The 19,523-nt window shown below is 31.6% G+C and overlaps 2 protein-coding genes across 2 annotated transcripts; one reads left to right on the plus strand and one right to left on the minus strand.

Annotated features, from left to right (window-relative positions):
- The first annotated feature begins 2,478 nt into the window (after positions 1–2,478).
- LOC110689431 (malate dehydrogenase, cytoplasmic) lies at positions 2,479–5,951 on the plus strand. The gene is made up of 7 exons (XM_021866220.1): positions 2,479–2,633; positions 3,538–3,696; positions 3,810–3,985; positions 4,693–4,970; positions 5,088–5,223; positions 5,344–5,455; positions 5,588–5,951. The coding sequence occupies exons 1-7, from the start codon at positions 2,591–2,593 to the stop codon at positions 5,680–5,682; spliced, it is 999 nt and encodes a 332-aa protein (XP_021721912.1). The 5' UTR covers positions 2,479–2,590; the 3' UTR covers positions 5,683–5,951.
- Positions 5,952–11,959: 6,008 nt separating this feature from the next.
- Positions 11,960–13,839, minus strand: LOC110689432 (transcription factor MYB4-like). The gene is made up of 3 exons (XM_021866221.1): positions 13,474–13,839; positions 13,202–13,331; positions 11,960–13,068 (listed from the first exon to the last, which is right to left on the minus strand). The coding sequence occupies exons 1-3, from the start codon at positions 13,604–13,606 to the stop codon at positions 12,402–12,404; spliced, it is 930 nt and encodes a 309-aa protein (XP_021721913.1). The 5' UTR covers positions 13,607–13,839; the 3' UTR covers positions 11,960–12,401.
- Positions 13,840–19,523: the final 5,684 nt, after the last annotated feature.

The following is a 19,523-nucleotide window of genomic DNA, read 5'->3' on the forward strand; positions in this document are numbered from 1 at the left end:
TATATTTTATGATTTTAACTTCCAAACAACTTTACTTATACAATATTTCTTTACTCTATTCAATTTTCTTCTCAAAAAATAATGTCAATGAATTCGTAGCTAGTGTTATAACAGATGGGGGAGCATACAAGGGAGTTAAGCCCAAAAGTTACAAACTAGATCCCACAACGAGGTTTCATCCGAAAATCAATTGACAATAAGAAGAGTAGCTTACTTGGGTTATAAACTAAAAACCCTTTGATTTCTTTTTTAATGTAGGGCAAACACAACTCAGTTTGCACCTAACCGTTAGAAGGCTAGAATAGCATCAATTTTTGCAATGGATGCAACATTTGTCGTAAATGCTTATCATTTATAATAGCTAAAATGACACAACTATACAGATAGCAGGGATCATCAATATAATTTAGGATAGCTATTGCTCATTAATTACAAAAGTTTATGTTATTTGGGCTACTAGTTAATGGTGGTGTTGCTTAATGCACTAAAAGTCATAATTGGTGTGGTTGAGGCTAATTATACCTTATAAAGGGAGTACTACGTACTAAATTATGAAGTCAACATCCATACTAGGCAATTATTTAGGCATGTTATGGACCTTGTTGAGTTTCAGGAAGATAATTGGAGGAAGGGAGGCATGGAGCATGTTAAGAATCTTAAGATGGCCTGAGGAATAATGATGCATGTAATTAAACAATGTAATTTGTTATGCTTGTTGTCCTAGTCATATTAGCTAGTGCAAAATAATAAGTAGAATATTGAAAACAATCTAAACTATTATTAAGTGACAATACTCAATAGATATTGAAACATTATTATTAGTGTGGTTATTTACAATAAGCCGTAAGATTGGTATGTTTAATTTTAAATTTTCCAATTAGGAGTAGTGATAGTAAGATAATTTAATTTCTTCATTAAACATTGGTATGTTTTTTCGTTCTCTTTATCATGACATTGAGCTACACTAGATCACGGTCATAAGATTTAAAAGAGAATAATTGGCTTATTATTACCGAGTATGACTCATGACTTTACCTTGCTTGGAGTATTTCTTTTGTAGAAAAGATCTTTTTTAAACTTTTTTTTTTTTTTTGCCACTATTATTGCGTAGTATTTTGTTTGAAATCGATATGTATGACGGTGATGTATTTAAGTTTAATGAACCAGAAAAAATCATGAAGCAAATTAAATAAAGTGTAGTATCATATGTCTCTTATGAACCTATGATGGTTGGTCCTTATGCTTTAATGAAGAGCCATTTTGCTATGAAGATTTTATGCATTATTATCTTTGGTTCAAATAACGCCACCTGGCTCAGGTGACTAGATCATTTGATCAAATATCTGCCATTTTTGTATTTATTTTTTTGGAGTTAGTCACCAACTCATGGTCACCCCAATAAAACAAAGACAGAGCTAATTAAACCCATGCCAGTACTGGCTAAGCAAAGTCAATTTATTAGATCCCTACACTAGTACAAGGACAAACCATATTTATGTAACAAGACTACAAGAATGTGTGAGATATGTTTTTGGGTTGGGATTTACCTTCCAAGATTTAGCCAACTTTGTCCACACCTTGATTATGACTTAAGGCTTTAGTTGTTTTACATTATGGAGTAATGCTTTATAGAATGGGTTACATATGTTGCTATGTGGGGGTCAAGGCTCGGAGTTAGTCGCAAGTAAATGGGGTGACATTACATGTTGCCTTTTTCTCATTTTAATAGTCTGATCTAGATTAATAAACTTTCTACGGTGTAGGATATTATTAGATCTTATTATTTGGTTTAATTAATTAAATCTCATTGAAACTTAGGGCCTGTTCTCATTGACTGAACTGAGCTGAAATGAGCTGAACTGAATTGAATTGAGCTGAGCTGAACTGAGCTGAACTAAACTGAAATGAACTGAATAGAACAGATTTGAAATGAAATGAATATTTTATAAGAGAAGAAAATTAGGAGATGAACTGAACCGAACCGAACTGAGCTGAACTGAACTGAACTGAACTGAATTTCAACGTAAGAGAACAGGTCCTTATTAGTAATTTGGATTACTCAATATTTATCTTACACATCCTTAATTTGTTAGTCCTTATAATTATCATATCAGATTTAAGTTGATTACAAGTAGTTTTTTCTCATTTTATCCAAACTTGTTAGCTTTTTTTTTTTTTTTTTTTTTTTTAAAAAAAAAATCTTATCTTATTATTTAAACTAATCTACACGACTACATTCCCCGGTCATAAAAAGTAATACATGTACTCCATATTACTCCCATTGATCCATTCTTACAAGTTACAATGCTTCATTCATACTCCCATTGCTATAATTACGTGTTCTCTAACATTGAACCATTCTTGAAAACCACAAACACAACGGATCTAATCTCAAATAAAAATCTAAACCCCACTAAAACGCCGTCGTATAACTAATCAAGCAACTAATTAATCCCTTTCCACCCAGCTATAAATACCTTGGTTCTCATTTCTCTCTCCTCCTCACATCACTTCTCAAAACCTTTCTTCTCCACTCACCTGCTTGACTCATCTCACTTTCTCTCTCCTCCTTCGAATTCGTCGCACTAAAATGGCCAAAGAACCACTTCGCGTCCTCGTCACCGGTGCCGCCGGTAATTTCCTCCTCTTTCTCTCTCCTATTTTCTGTTTTCATCGATTCATTTGTACTTTTCCAGATCTATTTTGATTCGTCTTTGAATTTTTTTCTTATTGCGATTGATCTAGGTTTTGTTGATTTGTTTCAGATTTTTGTTAGATTGTTGTTGATTTGATTAATGTGTTAATCTGCATGTGAGATCTAACTATTTGTTTGGTTTTGATTTGATTATTCTGTTTTTTAAGCTAATTTTTGTAATTAGATTCGTGATTTTGAGGTTTTGTTTTTGATTTTGTGATTCATAGCGGTTGAAATGTTGGTTTTTAGCTTAATAGTGAATCTGTTATGACCTAAAAATGAATTGAATAGGAGATCGTAGTGGTAAGATTTGAATTGACTGGATATTGTTGAGGCAGTGATGACAAAGACATTTCTCGATGCTGAATTAGTCGTTTGAGACTAATTGCGAGTATGCATTTTTGTGTGTACTTTCTTGATGACCGCATTTGTGCGTGTCTGAGCCTAAACATTCATATCTTAAACCTTATTCTAATCGTATATCGATTTTTGATTTGTTTTATGTCATTTGTGTTTGTGTTTGTGGTGTTTGGATCTCGATTTTGTATCGTGCCCTTACACTTACACCGGTTGGACTTTGAAGGAGTTCTGTATATCCGTCTGTGTGGGTTGAGTTTCCAAGCGACCAAGCGTTTATGTATTCATGTTGCAATTCGTGTTAAATTAGGGTGTGTTTATGTCTGGTTTGATCGACTTTGCATTGTAGTATTTGACTGCAGCTATGTTGTTATACACTACTTATACTATGTGTGATTCAAACTGGGTGAATCAATGTTCTTTTTCGTGTTTTGTTGTATCGTTGTGTAAGTTGTGTGACCTGTTTGTTGTTTTTGGACATGTAGGGCAAATTGGATACGCTCTTGTTCCCATGATTGCTAGGGGAGTGATGCTAGGTGCTGACCAGCCTGTGATTCTACACATGCTCGATATTCCTCCTGCTGCTGAGGCTTTAAATGGAGTTAAAATGGAGCTGGTTGATGCTGCATTCCCACTTCTTAAAGGTTGGCGATTATGGATTTTCTGATGCGGAGTTTGAAGTGTGTTCATATATTGAGGATCTATGTTTATTTTTTGACTTGTGAACTTATGAATTGCTATGATCCATTATTTGCAGGTATCGTTGCTTCAACCGATGCTGCTGAAGCCTGCAAAGGTGTAAATGTTGCTGTCATGGTTGGTGGCTTCCCAAGGAAAGAAGGCATGGAGAGGAAGGATGTGATGGCAAAGAATGTGTCAATCTACAAGTCTCAAGCATCTGCTCTTGAGCAACATGCTGCCCCCAACTGCAAGGTTTGTTATTTAGCTCAATTTATTTTTAAATTCCGATTAAAGATGTAATTACTGGTGTACACTAGCATTTATCAATATCAAATTGGCTATGATAATCATGTACATGATTCACTACATATTTTTATACTACTTTTTCTATGTCCTTCGACGTCTTACGTAATTAAAGGATAGTTAGGAGTCAATGACATGATGTTTATTCTGTTTGCTAGTCCCTAGAGAATACAAATGAAAACACGACCCTCAGATCTGCTGATTAAATTTGTTATTTTCAGTTTACAAGATTGCTTCACTCGCCTTTTTTTGACTGGTGTTCTGAACTGCTCGTATCATATTGTCCTGTCCTGTTTTATTAGAGCCTGTTGAGCCCTGTTCAGTATTAGAATAGTTGAGGAAAGAAGTGAAATTGCTGTGAAATATGTTTCGTACCACTTATGGACAAGTTTCAAGTTGGTTATTTGGTTTCTAATTTCCATGTTTGCTTGATGTCCAGTTCTCATGATTGCTCAGTCTTTGCTTTATTACCTATCTGTTTCTAATTGGTCACTTGGTTTCCAATATCAATATTTGTCTGGTGTTTTCCCTGTTTTTATGATTTTGCTAATTTTGATGAGACCACATGCTTCTTTTCTGAACAGCAGCATGTATATAATAGTCATTTCTTATAAATTGCCTCTTCTCATGCCTTTTTTCGTTTCCTGATGCTTTAGGTTTTGGTTGTTGCCAACCCTGCCAACACCAATGCCTTGATTCTAAAGGAGTTTGCTCCATCAATCCCAGAAAAGAACATTTCATGTCTTACAAGGCTAGATCACAACAGGGCTCTTGGCCAGATTTCAGAAAGACTTAGTGTTCAAGTATCTGATGTTAAGAATGTGATCATCTGGGGAAACCACTCATCATCCCAGTACCCTGATGTGAACCATGCATCCGTGAAGACCTCAAGTGGTGATAAGCCTGTGCGTGAGCTTGTTGCTGATGATGCATGGTAAGTAGAAGAGGTTAATGATTAGTTAATGATACTTGTTGATATTTTTCTTTCTTTCTTTTTTTTTTTTGGGTGTGTGTTTAATTTGGCGGCATTGTTTGCATTTATGCCTTGCAGGTTGAACGGAGAGTTCATTAGCACTGTGCAACAACGTGGTGCTGCCATCATCAAAGCAAGAAAGCTCTCCAGTGCCTTATCAGCTGCTAGTTCAGCTTGTGATCACATCCGTGACTGGGTCCTTGGAACCCCAGAGGTTAGTTTTCATCTGTGCTCATTTTGGTAACAAATCTAAGTTACTCATATTTCTACCGTCTGTTTTCTCAGCTTTAAGTGTTCTAGCTGTATGTAATGCTTGCTTGATTACTCTTTACAGGGTACTTGGGTTTCTATGGGTGTGTACTCTGATGGCTCATACAATGTACCAGCTGGAATCATTTACTCTTTCCCAGTGACATGTAAAGATGGAGAATGGAAAATCGTCCAAGGTAATTACTCGTATTAGATAAAAAATTTACACTGATATAATGAATATGGCTGCAGTGTGTAAAATCAATTCTTGTCTTTTTAAAGCTATTGATTGTTTATTCTGAGTTCTAACTTTGTTTCGTGTTTTTCAGGGCTTCCTATTGACGATGCATCAAGGCAGAAAATGGATGCAACTGCAGCAGAGCTTGTTGAAGAGAAGACTTTGGCCTACTCATGCCTGGCTTAAGCTCAGTCCCATTTTACAATGTGTTTCAGTTTATGCGAGTAGTAATAGTAAAATTTTGCAATAAGCCCTTTGTGAGACTATTGAGTTGGCTCCCGCTTGTGGCAGACCATTACTCTCGAAGACTGATTTTTGCAAGTTTTCTTCTAAATTTATAGGCATGGAAGAATTTGCATAGCAGTGAGATGATAATCGGAGGGGTGTTGAGGCACGATCCTCTATCTGTATCATACATTTGACATTTATGTGATTTGATCCTTCTGGTTTCTAAATCCCGAATGCTATTCTTTCTTTTGGCTTTTGTTTATTATCTGTTTTCTACTAGCTTGCAAACTTGCAGGTGTGCAGAGATTGGTTCATTGCTGTTTCTGAAAACAGGCTCCACAATTTCACTAATCGAATAAAACCAGCAAGTTTGCAAGATGGCTGGCCTCCTTGTAAGACGATCTGCTCTTGTTGGTGCCCATTTATCTGCTGTCTATACTCTATGTAGTTTAAAATTATCATATACTTGGACACTTATACTGAATACTCCTCTCTCCATGTAAAATTGAGCAATCTTTTGCTCGGTAGATAAAAAAAAAATTGATTGTATGTTGAGGTGGATTCGTCAGACGATAATTCATCAAGCACCGCCAGAAAATCGTGATCCTCATATGTCATAAGTGGGTTGCATATAACACCCAAGAGATGTACTTCGCAGGAACTATGAAGTGCTAAAGCATAGCAGGATTTGATGGTTCTACCTTTACCATCAAGGTGCATATTACCTGTATTGAGTAGTTGTTACTTGTTAGTCTAACAAGCAACATTTAGTGATCTGACTATCCACGGCCAGGATGGGTAGAGGTGTTCTTTCGCCTGCTTCGATCGTGCCAATGTTGAATTACAATCACTGCATCACATGTATGGCTTCATAACCTGCCTTATAGCTTGAGGCTTTTTGAAACTACGAACGCTTGCATGTGAGCTAAGACAAGAGATCAAAGAAGAGTAGAAGACTCTTCATAACATTTGCGTCTTAAACTTATTGGGGACCTTTCTAATAGGCCCTTGAAATAGTTACAATTATCTCATGAAGGTCAAATCCAAAAAGTGAGCTAAGACTCTTAAGAGATAAAAGGAAGACTTCCTATTAGAACTGAGTGGCCTAAATCACATAGGCCCATCACTTCCCAGGCCCAGCCTTATTCTATGGATGTGTGCATTTGGATGCCTATAATCATATGACTTGTTCTATTTTAATTTAGAAAAATTGGCTTACAATAATACCAACTATTAACGGTGTTTGCAAAATAATACGAACTCAACTATTTGCAATTAGCTTTATCACCTTTTGCATTCTCGGAAAAGTATCGCAAGGAATATTATATTTAATACTCAATTATTTTTTTGTATTAATTTTTAGTTTTCTTTTCAAAATACATATCATGTTAACAATTTTCTTTAAAGTACAATCCAAATTAATAATGCTTCACCTGTTAGGATTATTTTTTAATTGTCAATATTTATTTAAATATTTTTCAAAATACCTGTAGTAATTTCTACTACCACACAATAGTAAATAGACTATCTAAATGCATTATTATTTTGATATAATTAGTTTCAAAATTTGTGTAAAAAATACAAAAGTTCCCCACATTATTTTGGTTGGTGAATGTGGGAAAATTTTGGATTTTTAAAATAATTTTAAAAACTAATAATATCAACATAATAATGCATTGAAATATCCTATTTACTACTGTGTGATAGTAGAAATTACTATATGCATTTAGAAAAAAAAATATTTAAATACATATTGACAATTCAATAATAATAAAAAAAAAAGGTCTAACAAAGGGGTGGGACATCAATCCAAATTATAAAGGAAATTGTTGACTTAATATGTATTTTGAAAAGAAAATAGAAAATTAATAATAAAAAATAATAATAAATATAGATGAAATAATATTTCTCCAGGTATCATTTTGTACATATAGTATAAAAGGTGGTATCGCTAATTGCAAATATTTGAGTTCGTATTATTTTGTACACAACATTGATAGTTGATATTGTATTATTTTAAGCCAATTTTCCTTTAACTTATATTTCGCCATTTCATATTATGTGCAAAACTACTAAAACGGATGCTAAACATTATATGCAACAAATGTTTTCTTTCCTTTTCAAGTTGTCATTCTCTTTATTTCTCTCCTTAAATTATCTGATGCATCAATATATATATATATATATATATATCAATTACATACTATTAAAAGCGAATCTGAAGGAACACTTGGCAACATATTATTAAAATAATTCCCGCCAAAATTACTTTCTAAAAAAATCGTTATTATATAAAAATAAAGATTGCATTTAGATTATGACTTTTTTTTTATATAAATTCTAAAATAAACTTCCTAAAATATCAACTTGCACATTATAACTATAAATATTTTCTCTCACATGTTTTAATTGTTTTATTACATTTCATGCACTTTAATACCTGATGAATCGATTCATTAATTTTTATATAATTATATTATTATCATAATTATCCAACAACCGTGCATTTGCACGGGGTTTAACCTATATATATATATATATATATATATATAATATATATATATATATATATATATATATCCATTTAACACTCACAAAATTTTTTTTACCTAAAAGTCCATGTTAAGAACTTTGTTGCACATATTATGAAACCGAGATAATAGATAAAATAATTTTTATTTAGACCTTTCGACTAAAGATCAATTGTATGTAACTTTTAAGAGTACATTCTAATTCTATGCCAGCTAAAATTAGATAACACAAATCAACCATATTATTACATTCACCTATCTCTTTCAAATGCTTATTGTTTTCAATTAGGGCAACAATTTGAAACAATCAACATCTCTGTTATTCCACAGCTGGCAAAATTAACACATTGATCTCAATTGTGAAATTGAAATGGCGGCCAAAGATAGCATGCATCTATCTAAATATATAGAGCTATCAATTAGTTTTCCAATCACTTCCTTAAAATAGGAAAATGATGCTCAAGTTGATACCTTTTGCTAGGCAAAATACTTTGAAAATATCTAATAGTTGAGTATCTAAACTACTTGTAGACTAACATTAAGATCAAAATTGCTAATTAATTACATGCATGCATGGTCCCAATACAACTCACAAAAATTTCTAGGCTCGTGGTCTTTTGGATTGATGTAATTGTGGGTACATAGACCTTATTATTGCATCAAATAAAAGACTTTTCAATAAAACACTAATAACATTACGAAGTCTTAGTATTATTGTGAGGCATCCAATGAGCGCCGTTTACATAGACCTTGCATCGATAGACCAACGATTGAATAATGCAACTTGAAGATTGTGACACCACTAGTGGCAAATCGATCTAGGGAGGATGATATGTGCCTTAGACATGATTGTTTTTGATGGGTGTTGCTCTCTTACTACGAGTCGTTACGTATATACTTCCTCCGTTTTCTTTTACTTGCAACACACCTTTTAGGCACGGAGTTTTAGGAGATGATTAGTGAGGATAAACGAGCGATTTTATCAATATAATTTTTACACGAAGATTAGAATAGGGTTAAGTATCATTTGTAAAAATTATAATGAATAATTTATCCGTTTACATTACATAAACCCGACCTCAAAACACGTGCCACAAGGCTGTGTTGCAAGTAAAAAGAAACGGAGGAAGTATCTTTTTGTCTCTAATTGAAAATTTTCAGACTTCGTAAATTTGTGTACTCGTAAAAATAAAAGAAAATTACATTTATTCTGATAACATAGAAAATGACAATTATTTTGCTAAATCGCTTGTTTATCTTCACTAATCATCTATTAAAACTGTGTGTCTAAAATGTGTGTTGCAAGTAAAAAGAAACAGAGAACGTACTCTCTCAATTTCCTTTTATTTGCATCATGAACTTACCTTTTATAAGAGCTTTTTGGGTCAAATAATGCAAACAATAAGGTACGCAGAGGAAGTATATGTTAACATGAATGATCAAAGTGTTACTAGTAATACGTGACTGGAGATGAAAAAAAGCAAATCTCTCTCTCGGGCTCTCGGCAAATTATGCAAGTAGTATACTTAGGGTCTGTTCTGTATGTTCAGCTTAATTGCAGTTCAGTGTTCCTAATTTCCTTCTCTTATAAACAATTCATTTCAATTCTATTCAGTTTAGTTGTTTTCAGTAAATCGGAATAAGCCCTTAGTACAAAGTATCATAAAATACGTAAGTTACGTGTGTCGGTGTGTGAGCTGTTATTAACTATTATCTTGTACGATTGCTAGCCTTCTTTGAAAAGATCATTATAATCCAGCATATATAATAACTGCTCATTATCAACTTGCCTACCCTTAATTATCCGAAAACTATAGATTAGAAATGTCTGCATCAATTTCTGTGATTTGACATTCTAATTCTAAAGTGGTTATATCTAATCTGAGTACGTTATAGTATAGTCGTCAAAACTCAATATTTTAAGCACTATATATGTCTCGCTATATTAGTGATTTTTTTGCTATCATCCATTTATAATGTCATTACTCATTACATTATGTGTTTAATTGCGTGAAATTCTGCTAGTTGGAGCGTTCAAAAGAGACTAGAGAGTAGAGAATGCATGTGCATGCAAAAGGTTGACCCAAATTAGAACATATCTTGAATTGGCCCTATATAAAAACAATAATCCATCATGGTAAATCCGTTTGTTATTATATTTTACTATGAAGTATACTTTTTATTTTTATCTTCGGACCTACTTTAATTTTTTTAGTACTTAAAAACTTGTTGAGTCATATCTTATTATGAATTCGAGTTAATTTATATAATGTTAACTTCTACAATTTTTGTTAATACGGAATAAATCAGAAGATATTGATCGATGACCAAAGGTGAAGACTGAAATAGAGGGAGTATGAGTTACGTAATCTGATCTTTCTATTTCACGAATTCACGTACGTAACTTTTGACAATTTCTATTGTACATCTCAACAACAACTATTATCAAAATGAATATGAGTAGTCTATTGATAAATACTTAAATTTAGCTAGACTTATTTCAAGTTTTCACATATGACATATTGTACACTCCATTAATTAAATTACTCGAATTTGAGTTTGACTAGTTTGATCAATATTTTTCCGCCAAAGGTACAACATTTGACGATTTATAACTTATAAAGTTAAAGCTTATAATTACATTATTCTTTTGTGTTTTGCTACACGTAGAAGCAATATATATACAAAGTATTTCTTGAATAAAAAATATCGTTGTTCTGAATGGAATTGTTGGTCAAAGTTGACTTTCCATAACTTCAAACTTCTACGCTTGAAGATACTATATGAGTGTTTTAGTTTGGGCTCATTATAGGTAGGCCTCTTACAACAAGACCATCGATTAATAATTGATTAGAGACATTAGTCCATTAACCTTATTTTTGTTGAGTTTTGTTTATCAAAATTTTTACATACGGCCGTAAAATAAAACATTTAAATTGCACTTTTACATTACAGTTATAATTTTAAAATTTTATTTTACACGACTCATTATATGCAATGCTAAGAAATTTATCTATCAAACTTTTTAACATGTTTATTTTATTATTATTATTTTGATTAAAGAGAGAAGTTGTTTACTTGTTTACGTGTTTTGATATATTCATTTATTCTTTCACCCTATATTATTGACAACTACTCACTAATACATTACATAAATTCATTCGTAGTAAATTAACTAAACTTTTAGTTTGTAGTATTGTTGTTGTGAATTGTTTAGTATTAGTAGATAAAGGAATAGTACGAGTAAAATATAACGTATGCACATATTACTTTATGACATAAACACTCTTAAAACAGTTTGTGGTCTAAACTCTCCCACTCACTTCCCTTATTATATGAGCCAAATCTCCTAAATTTGATATTAAGTTAGGAATTCATGACAAAATCATGCGTCATTCGGTGTAATTATTGTTAATTTTACTCTAATATTTGCACTTTAATTCTCTTATCTAACACCCCGGGGGCGCTCATTAGCTTTTGCCTAAAAGGATAGTCATTTAGTTTAGATTATGGATTCTATGTGTAGTCTTATTCATTTATTGTTCTAATCCCTAGAGTTATTTTTTATTTTTATAACAATCACTTAAATACATAAAATGAATTTCGGAATTCTAACAACTTAGTAAAACAAAAAAAAAAAAAAAAAAAAAAGAATCCTTGATCAAAGTTATAATAGCCACATATTTCTTGTAAAAAAAATAAAAATAAAAAAACCACATATTCATGAAAAATACAGAATAATACACCCAAAGTTATATAGTCTAACTTAATTATTTATGCTAAATCCTCTAATTTCACAATTGTACATAGAGTAAGAAAGTATGCTTGCATTGAATAGATTTTTGGTCCGAAATAATTCTTTATAAATCTCTCAAACCTCTTTATCTAACAGTCAAAAAACAAGCGTACACTTTTGACTTTTGTAACCCTAAAGGAAATCTAAACTACTATACAAAAAACAAAAAAACAAAAAACAAAAAAAAAAAAAAAACCTAATGGTTATTTTTAAAAGAAAAATAAAATAACCAACCAAAAAAAAAAATCAACAGTATAATAATTTCTTAATTAGTGGGGTAAAATAATTTCCATTATCCATCCTTTTCACGCCGCCCTCATTTGCATGTGATTATGCACCAAAAAAGTTGCTTAAAATTCTGGCAATTCTGGGGCCCCACCTGCTTGGACAAATACATCTAACCAAAAATCCATATTATCTTCCGCATCACCGTAATTTACTAGACCTGCGTTATTATCGTATACTTGTACATTAATACTATTATTTTTTTGTTCTTGTTCACTAAAAAATGTCTCAAATTGTACCATTTGATCATTATCCTCCATAATGCTGTCAAATTCGGATGCATCTAATGATGGTAACAAGTCTTGTGGCTCCCAAAATGTCTCGTCTATGATGGGAAGATAGTCCAAATTCGCGGATTGTTGAATAGAATTGTCAAAAGTTTGTACGTTTATAATAAAGCTCGTGTCACTCGGTACTTCTATACTTGATATCTCGGTCCCTGATGATGACATGTCATCACTTGTTAATGATGATTGTTGGGGAGACCCAGAGTTTGCGATATGATCACTTGTGCTTTCCGGGAAGCTGTATCCACTAGAAGAGTCGTCGGTGGTGGTGGTTGTGGTGGTGGCGGGGGCCTTTTTCTTATTGGCATCATGACATTTTTTAGCCATTTTAGCATGTGATTTTGTTGGTTGGTATTCTTTGAGCCTCTTCTTCAAGTGTGTGTGCCACACATTTTTTATTTCATTATCTGTTCTTCCTGGAAGCCTTGCTGCTATAGCGGACCACCTAAAATAATTGGAAAAAAATAACATAAGATTTCTATATCATAAAATAAAACATGATTTATTTGAAATTATTTCTCATCCTAAATTTGAGTTCATTAGAAAAAGATGGTTAATAAAAAAAAACATAAGCTCACCTATTTCCTAGCATTTCATGAAGTTGAATAATGGTATCCTCTTCTTCTCTTGAGAAATTTCCCCTTTTAATATCCGGCCTCAAATAATTTATCCATCTCAATCTACAACTCTTCCCACATCGCAATAATCCTGCATAATAATAAAAATAAATGTAATTAGAAATCAAGATAATACAAATTCAGTATTATATTGACTACTTGTATTATATATACTGCTCGAACTAGAGTATATATGATAGGGTTTAAAAAGGTTCAGATGTATGTAAGCTTACCAGCTTGTTTGGGGAGGGCGCGCCAATTGCTATGGCCATGATGTTGAATGAAAGAGATCAAGGTTTGATCTTCTTCAGGAGTCCAAGGACCCTTCTTAAGTCCAACCTTGTCACAACATGGAGCTCTTCCCATCTTTCAAATTGTTAGTGTTAGTTGTTGTTGATCTTGTAGTATAGTTTTCTTGTAGTTTTTTGTGTGTATTAAGAGTGATAGAATTTTGTAGTTGAAAGTTAAAGAACGAAGCTAGGAAACTTGTTTGTTTGGTGTAAGAGCACGAGGAGAAATGAGGTATATATATATAGTGGAAAGGGTGAATATTTTGGTACAAGATAAAGTAGCTAAGTACGTATGTAATTAGTTTAACTTTGAATGGTCCAAGCGTTTTTAATAAAAAAAAGGTGTACAAATTTTATAATTAATTAGTTATTAATAATATCAAAATTATAATCATTCAAAGTTGATTTTGCAACTTCTTGGAAATCCTCTTTCTCTCTCTCCTTCCTAGCTCCGTGCACGTATGCCTTTTTTTGTTGTCATCTTGTGTGAGACAAATGAAAGTGTATATGTCGACGATTATTACTCTCATTTTCCACACCCAATTATATATATAAAAAAGAGTTATTTTGGCTAAAGTTATGATATGATCAAATCACTTTAATCATTTCTTTTTGAGATTTAGGAAAAATGCACTAACAATTTTTAATATAATTATGGCGTTTAATCTATAGTGTAATTTTATATCATTTATATGCATCATTTTATGTAAAATCATCTAAACTTTTAATTACTTAATTTGGTTACAAATGCAACAATTTGATTGATTTAATAAAAACCAAATTTATTTTACTTCTTTTACTACATATGTTTTTACTTTTCACATACTCTATCATCATGTTAAATTTATTTGGTGATTATTCATCAAGCTTCTTGCACTACATTTTCTCTCTACCCCATTCGTTTACACTTAGGTTTTTCTTAAAAAAATACATATTAAAATCACTTCATTCTCAACATAACAATTGTTTAAAGAAATAGCCATAATAAAATTCAAGGTTAGCTATTTATTTTTCGTTACACTTTTCTAATTTTATCGGTTTCACATTTTAATTTTGTTACAGTTTTTTTCATTTCTTTTCCTTATATATTAGGAAAATTTGCAAATTGCAGCCATTTAAAGTTCGTATTATGCAAATTGCAGCCATTTAAAAATAAAATTGCAAATTGCAGCCCAAAAGTTCATATAAATTGTAAATTGTAGCCCGATTCAACTTTTTCATCGGTTTACAAGTTGAAAAATCTTCGATTAAGGTTTTAGGGGCCATGTTAGTTCTTAGGGGTCCGAATTGAGCTCGGAATTAGCAAAAAAATAACACAAGTATCTCATTTTGCATAACAAAAATGTATCGATTTGTGGGAAATTGTAAATATGAGACACTTACGTTATTTTTTTTTGCTGATTCCGAGCTCAATTCGGGTCCCTAAGGATTAAAATGACCCCTTAAACCATAACCAAAAATTTTTCAACATGTAAACCGATGAAAAAATTGAATCGGGCTGCAATTTACAATTTATATTAACTTTTGGGCTGCAATTTGCAAAAAAAATTTAAATGACTGCAATTTGCAAAATACAAACTTTAAATGGCTGCAATTTGCAAATTTTCCTATATATTAACAATTAACTTCTTACACAAGCACCAATTGTCTGATAATAACATCATTTACTTTAAATATCACTCAAAAGTTACAATATTATCTGGCTCTCTCCTACTTTCTCCTCTTATATGTCCCACTTTTCACACTTTCTCTACTATCCTTATGGTTTTTGAAATCTAAGGGTCTGTTCTCTTCAGCTTAATTTCAGTTCAGTTCAGTTTCTAATTTCCTTCTGTCATCAGTTTAGCTCAATACAGTTCACTTTAGCTCCAATCAATTCAGTCGAGTTTAGCTCACTTCGGTAAATCAAAACAAGCCCTAAGTACTTGTATTGTATGATAGCTGTCATTTAGGAATTAATCATGGTAATATAACACGCTAACATAATTTCACATCAAAGAATGAAAATGTCAATTATTATTTAAAAAACAATTCTCAAATTATTATTATTATATGTAATTATTTATAATTTTCATATCAATGCAAGATAGTGGAAAATAATTGTATACAACAAACAAGGTGGCTTCTTCAGTCTCGATTATATAAATACTTGTAGTACATGAGTTCATCATCATATTTTTCCACTCAAGCCTACTTTAGATTTTATTTCATATAATATTCAGATTAGACTAATCTAAGCATTAGACCCTACTTACTCCAATGAAAAATCGAATTAGCAGAAGTGTTCTATTTTTTATTGTTAAAGTTTTAATGTCAAAGAAATTAAGGCAATTATATATCGCCATCGACTTTTATATTTAGCTTGAACAATAAAAACTTTTCATCTTGTTATACAATTAAAAGTCAGTAACATTTGATTGATCATGTCATATTTGTATACATAGAGCACTATGATTTAGAATAAGACTAAATTTAGTTTGTATCTACCTAATTTTAATTTGAAATGATTTATTACTTTTACCACTTGTTCCTCTAAAATGTTTTTTTAGTAGACATATTTTGACTTTTTCTAATCAATTTTAATTTTGGATAGAAAGCTAAGATCGATGTTGATTTTATTAAAGAGAATTGATTTTCTTAAAGAGAATTGATTTTCTAAATGAATCTACTTTTTTATATATTAGCAAAATTGATGTAAGTTTTGTGATCAAGTTTTGTAATTCATAATAAGTATTTTACAAACCTAATTATGAGAAGCCTAATTACACAAGATATATCTTTAAATATTAACAAGATAATATTAACCTATTATTTATCAAGATTGTTAGAAAGAGTATCAAGGCAAATTTTCTTTATAAATAATACAGAGTATTTCATATTTATTGTTAAATTTTGAAACAATATTAAATGGGTCTGGACAACCCGGATAAGGAGGAGGAGAGTTTGGTCTACAAACAAGGTTTTGGAGCTTCCATACTAAAACCAATTGGCAATAGTAGGAGGTACTCCTCTACCTTATAAAGTGAAACCATCTCTCATCTTTCTCCAATGTGGGACACTCATAAGTGGGTTACAATGGGTTTCAACATTTATTTTTAATTAAATCTGTTTTATTTTTATTTTTATTTTTTTAAGAAAATTTGTATTTCGATTTTAAAATACGATACTATATTTTGTCTGATTTAATTTTAAATTTAATTTATTATTTTGTTTTCTTCTAATTTTGTTTTAGCATTTAGACAGTGAAACTGATAATGAGTATCCAAATGTTTGTTTTTCATAATAAAATATGGTTAAATATTCTTTATGTACAGAACATGAAATTGCTGCTAGGATGCATGGAGGAAGAAGCATCATATGCATGGACGTATAAATTAAACAATTAAATTTAAAATAAAAGAAACATAATTTGCATGAGATTTTGAGTACTAATAAAGAAGCCATTTCAAAGAGGGCCCTCGGACAAAACTACAAAAGAGGGCTTGCATCATCATATTATAAATTTATGATAATAGTTAAATGCACCAAACTTCGTATTACGGACTAGTATATTATATGATACCCAAAAGAAAGTAGGAAATTTAGCATTTAGTCACACTATTCACATTGTTCGCTAATCAATTAGTCGTTGCCCCGTCCAAAATATAATACTTTAACTAATATTATTATATAGGACAACTATTGACCAAAGTTTAACTCAGACCGGAGATAAAAATCACTGGCTCAATTTTTACATTTTTTTTTTTTGGGTAAATAGAAGGGTTATATCGAGTCGAAACCTTTAACGAGCTAGACATTATGGAAGTGGGGGAAGGGTAAGAGAATCTCACCCCCAAATAGTAAGATTTGATCCCACAACCTATTGGTTGTAAGATTCAAACTTGGCCACTAGACCAAGCTATGTTTTGTGACTCAATTTTTACTTGGGTCGGGGCACTTAAAATTTAGGGTTTTTCTAACCCTTTTTATACTCTCAAAGCGCGATTTGAATTGATTATAGTTATCTGTCTACATATAATGAATTCCAAGCTAGTAGCATAGACATACACCTGTTAAAGGTAAATGTTAAATTAATTTATATTGAGATAAATTTAATAAAAATGTCATTTATGTATATTATTCCTAAACACCCCACCCCCACCACCACCCAAAAAAAAATAAAGGAAAATTGCATGTACTCCGTATAATGAAAACAGAGAAAATATGTACATAAATTGTTGAACTGAACTTTATACGTATTGCTCATGCATGTACAAAGATGAAATTTGCAACCGAAAAAACATGTAGGAATAGTTAAGTTGAAATAATTTGGCATTATTAGGATAAATTGTTGACCGAATAATTGGTAACGCAAACAAGAACCGAAGGGTGCCGGTCAATATAGACGTCAAATGAGTACTTTGCACTGTTGTACACCTGGACACCATTTCAACTCCCTAAAGCCACGGAAGCAACGTATTCTACCCCACTTGTACTACAACTTGCTATTATCTACTTACTGGCATTGTCAACTTCAAGCCCCATCAACCACATATGCTTAAAAATAGGGGGATTTTCTTACCTTTCCTTTTAGTCTCAAGCTCTCACTTGCAGAGCTGAACTAGTTTAATTAGAATTATCAATTCACATGTTCGGATCAGATTTGATGAAGAGGGGTCTGGTCAGGTTAATTTTTAAAGTTGAGTCATACTGAATTTTTGTGTCTATGCTAGTCAAAATCTAAATTGGATATTTTTCGAGTCAGTTTTGGATCGGATCGGATCGGGTGTGATTTTGACACCTCTAAGCTTCAACCTATGAGAGTGGTCGGTTCAATAGAATCCTTCATCCCTACTGAGCCGACACCTCTCGCAGGTTTAGTCAGCCCAACTCCGCAGGTTATCGCTTGAGTGTAGAAAGGGAAAGTAAGGCAATCTCCCTACTCCCATGCATTTTTATAGTTAGTGGGATTCGAACTTGTGACCTCAAAGTAAGTCACAAGCTGAGTTCCCCATCAACTCCTCCAATCTTTGCTCGATTATGGAGTATGTTAATTGATGATTGATTAATTAATACTCCGTTGTAATATAACAAAGTTATTGGTAATACTAGTTAAAAAGTATTGTGTCACACGTGTTAAGCTAATAGGTGATGCGTAAAGTCAAAGAGAATGGAAAATCTATGAATGGACTAAGGATCCTCCAAATATAGTAGTAGTAGTAAAAGGATAGGGTTCATATTCCACAAGGTCAATAAAACGATGACTAACCAATATTTTACAACAAGAAATGCATGGATTTTGAAATTTTTGTTTTGTTGGCACATACCTACACGTACATTTGTAACATGCTCATCAAAATATATATGCAGAATTTATTAGTACTACAAAGTACAACATATCAACTACTCGTATCTAAAATATGCTTCATTTGACCAATGTTTTTAAAGTTGTCGGCATGGTCTAATATTGTTTTTAATATTGGAAGCACGATTTACTATGCAATACGAGTAGATGATCAAATAGTTAGATAATGACCAAGAAATTTGTAGTAGGATTGTAGGAGTTACAAGTATAAAGAAGGTATATTATACACTACCCCCCTACATAAAGTTAAGTCTTAGACAAAAAAAAAATTAAATAAATTTAGTCAAAAATAAGTTTAAATATATATGTTTTGTTCATCTTATATTCATTTATTTTACGTTTAATTAAGTTTAGATAAATTTATTTAAGAAAAAATCAGTCTTAATAAGGGTTGTTCAAGTTCAAATTACAATTAAAATAAGTTTTACTCCCTTCGTGTTTTAATAAGTGTTATAGTTGACTTTTTTCACTATTTACATAATTAGTTTGACTTGATTAAATTACTAATATATACAAAAAAAAAAAAAAGTTATTGTATAATTATAATACATTGTTGAATTCGTTATAACGTATACTTTCATAATATCAATTTTCCTATAATTTTATTAACATATGATTAATTAGATAAATTAATGGTCAAAGTCGTATC

This window comes from Chenopodium quinoa, unplaced genomic scaffold (assembly GCF_001683475.1).
Source record: "Chenopodium quinoa cultivar QQ74 unplaced genomic scaffold, ASM168347v1, whole genome shotgun sequence".
Taxonomy (NCBI): domain Eukaryota; kingdom Viridiplantae; phylum Streptophyta; class Magnoliopsida; order Caryophyllales; family Amaranthaceae; genus Chenopodium; species Chenopodium quinoa.

Coding starts and splice junctions, on each gene's coding strand:
- LOC110689431 (XM_021866220.1), top strand. CDS start 2,591: ATGGCCAAAGAACCACTTCGCGTCCTCGTCACCGGTGCCGCCG. Junction 5,224..5,343: donor GGGTCCTTGGAACCCCAGAG/GTTAGTTTTCAT, acceptor TACTCTTTACAG/GGTACTTGGGTTTCTATGGG. Junction 5,456..5,587: donor AGAATGGAAAATCGTCCAAG/GTAATTACTCGT, acceptor CGTGTTTTTCAG/GGCTTCCTATTGACGATGCA.
- LOC110689432 (XM_021866221.1), bottom strand. CDS start 13,606: ATGGGAAGAGCTCCATGTTGTGACAAGGTTGGACTTAAGAAGGGTCCT. Junction 13,332..13,473: donor CGCCCTCCCCAAACAAGCTG/GTAAGCTTACAT, acceptor ATTATTATGCAG/GATTATTGCGATGTGGGAAG. Junction 13,069..13,201: donor CATGAAATGCTAGGAAATAG/GTGAGCTTATGT, acceptor CAATTATTTTAG/GTGGTCCGCTATAGCAGCAA.